Below are 3,139 nucleotides of genomic sequence, written 5' to 3' on the forward strand. Positions count from 1 at the left end.
AGGTTGTGAATCTGATCAGAGTATGATTCATTTGAAATATTCAACTTAATAGGATCAGAATTACAAATTTTAGCATTGATTGCAGAGAAATGAACAGTAGTATTACAAATCACATGGCTGTGTCCAATCATACCACATTTAAAATATTTAGTATTAGAAAGTACATATGAACTACATGGGTGAAACTTGCCACTGAACAAGCATTTGCGGAGACACTATAATTTATGGACGAGCCAATCAGAAGCGTTTGTGAGATTCCAAGGTCACGGCGCTAATTTCAGTACCTGATGCTTATGTACAATCGGTTCACAAAGGATTTCAGAGAAAACGTGACAATTAAACGGCTAAAATAAATGGGGCTACAAAGAAGTTCCTGTATTTGTAATTGCGGTGATTAATTGACCTGTGGACCGTGTGCAGACTATCGTGATGTTGTCCTTCGATGTGATATATTTTGAAGGAAGGCGTTTGCTAGGATAGGAACCTTTATCGCTCGACCCAGACTGATGTAGTGAAAAAAACCGGTTGAGGACAATCGAATGTATTGCAGCGTAAATTACAGACTATCTCAGTAAATTCTGATAACCATACAATGAAAAGTTAATTTGCAAATTAACAACCAATTGTCTCAATCTTCACTGTTTCTTTTCTAATTCCATTGTTCATGCATTTTACTACCGATCGCGCTTCATTTCAGTTCTTTCTCATCAGTCTTCTCCCATATACATTCTATGTCTGACCAACACCATATACTACTTATATGGATATAAGTAGACCACACCACACTGAGACTAAGGCATATTATAATGATTGCCGCGAACTGTATAATAAAAACACCGATAACATTGACTGCAATAATCATAGATGTTACTGAAGCTTCGGCTGTTCACGGGTATGAATATTGTAGGGATATATCCATAATAAAAATGATAAACTTATACAACCGAAGTACACACAAACAATAATGAAGCTATGTGATCGAGGCTGAGATGATTTTTGTGACCTTATCATGGCTCCATAGACCAACTATTATAGAGCGATATGGATGAGTTCCTCTATCTTATGCATTACGATTTCGGTACCTTTGAACCTTTTTCTAACCTTAACAAGTTTTTGGACTATATGAAAGAAGTTTATCCACCCCAGTTATTTGGTTTTGTATAATAATTTTTACCCTATCCTTACTGTTTACTAATTGGCTAACATTTCTCAAGGTCACTTAAGATTCATTTAAAGGTCGTCCATAAATTATAGTATCGCCGCATTTGCCAAATCTGTGCATATCTTCGTGATCGGCTTTGCAACTCTTAAATGAATTTTTATCCGAATAACCGTGATTACGCAGAGGATTGGAATGACATAGTAATGCTCTGGAATTCTCAATGTCCCGACGAATAATTTTATGAAAATTTTTTCTTATATAGCATTCAAAATTCGTGCATTTTACATGGTCTAGTGCTAGTTACTTGGAAGTTGCATAAGGGAGTGAAGTCGGATTGTCCAGGAATGCCAAAGTTTCTAATTAGCTGTATGCTTCTCTTCCAATGAATGTAAGGAAATGAGCCACAATAATAATATCCTCAATATCTTCACTGGTCATAGTTCAGATTTTGGACCTTTCCATATAATCCTCAAAAGCATCAAAATCTGAACCTATGACAAAATTTTCTATTACATGCCACATTGCGACACCAATGTGATAATTAGAAGTATTTGAATTTTTAACTGGAGTAGTAATCCCCTAAATAGAACAATTTGACCGAGAAGTACTACACGAGCACAGGCGAACATCAGGCAAACATCAAGTACAAAAAAATCATTAGTTCATACAAATACCATACTACTGTAGTGTCCACTGTGCATTGATACAATCCTTCGAGATTTAATTTCAAAGCCTCAACATAGGGACCAATTAACTAATCGGTTTATGTCGTGTCGTAAATCTGTATGTTCATCTTTATTATTTGCCAATCTTGATATTGTGATACCATTTGAGGACAAGAGAATCGACAAGTTAAACAGTCTCGGTAATTCATTGTCACAGTGAAGTAAAAACAGGGGAGCATTTGCATAGCACACATTTAAGTTACTTTGTGGATCACTTGTTTCACCCATAAGGGTTTCGGAAGTATTGTGTTGCAAGATCTGAACAGCTAACACGCCATTTTGCTTGTGAGTTCGCAACACAGTAACAGCATCATTTCACTTGATCCAATGCTCAATCCACCAATCTGATCGGATGACGAGCTCTGTGTGCGTTATTTATTATAGATTCCTATCAGTAGCTACTTTTGAGTACTGAATTCAAGACTATTTTCGGCTGAGTTTCATCTCCCATCTACTAATTGAGTCAAGTTGTGTTAGTTACTGTACTCTCAAGGCCTCATTTGGTAGTAAACTTCTGATGGTGAATGCCACTAACTCCAGATCTAGTGCATTCCTTCTGCCGTGATTATTTTGTTTTGACTCCCCAGAATCCGAATAACTAGACTAGGGATGGGATTGACTCATTTAAGGCCGTGTTTACAGTTTTTGGCTGTGTTGTCGTTTTCTGAACACCAACGTCCGGAAGTATCACTTCGTCTGTCCCTTTTGTCATGACTTTTGAACGGATCCATCCACTAATACTATCTGGCCCTTCTTGCTTGAGAGATATAGTTTATGTACATCAAAACGTTGCACTGGCCTCAACACTTCTTATAGGTGGTGGCTCTCTTGTCCTGACAGTGAGTGACTTATTACGACTTTGTACAAATATGGTCAACATCAGGGTTATTTCCTCTTCCAATGAGTCGATAATGGAAGTCTCAGCCTTTCCATCAGGCATAAGAGCTGAGCTAACGGCAATGGCGAATACGTTTGCTGTTTTCTCGTATGATGTCAGACTTTTTGTGTGGGCATCATCCATCGTGAACATCTCTACGAAGATGAGAAGCCCCAAGACTTCAATAAGAAAAACTGCTTTGGTTGCGCAGACTTCTCTATACAACCACGGTGAGGCCGGTTCGCAGCAACGTTTTAAAGCGTATGGCTATTGATCTGCAACACATTTTATGGAATCAGCTATTACAGCTGTCATAAGGAATACCACCATCAACAAAGGGAAGGTTCAATCCTTTTTCGCATTTATTACTTTGAG

General features: G+C 37.8%; 1 protein-coding gene across 1 annotated transcript; it reads right to left on the reverse strand.

Annotated features, from left to right (window-relative positions):
* Nucleotides 1-2,668: 2,668 nt before the first annotated feature.
* On the reverse strand, nt 2,669-2,908 carry Smp_173460 (hypothetical protein; the record flags this gene model as incomplete). Its single annotated transcript, XM_018791323.1, has 1 exon — nt 2,669-2,908. One exon carries the CDS (start codon nt 2,906-2,908, stop codon nt 2,669-2,671), a length of 240 nt encoding a protein of 79 aa, XP_018645463.1.
* Between the last annotated feature and the right edge of the window lie 231 nt (nt 2,909-3,139).

The sequence above is a fragment of the Schistosoma mansoni genome (genome assembly GCF_000237925.1).
Source record: "Schistosoma mansoni, WGS project CABG00000000 data, chromosome 3 unplaced supercontig 0083, strain Puerto Rico, whole genome shotgun sequence".
NCBI classification, from domain to species: domain Eukaryota; kingdom Metazoa; phylum Platyhelminthes; class Trematoda; order Strigeidida; family Schistosomatidae; genus Schistosoma; species Schistosoma mansoni.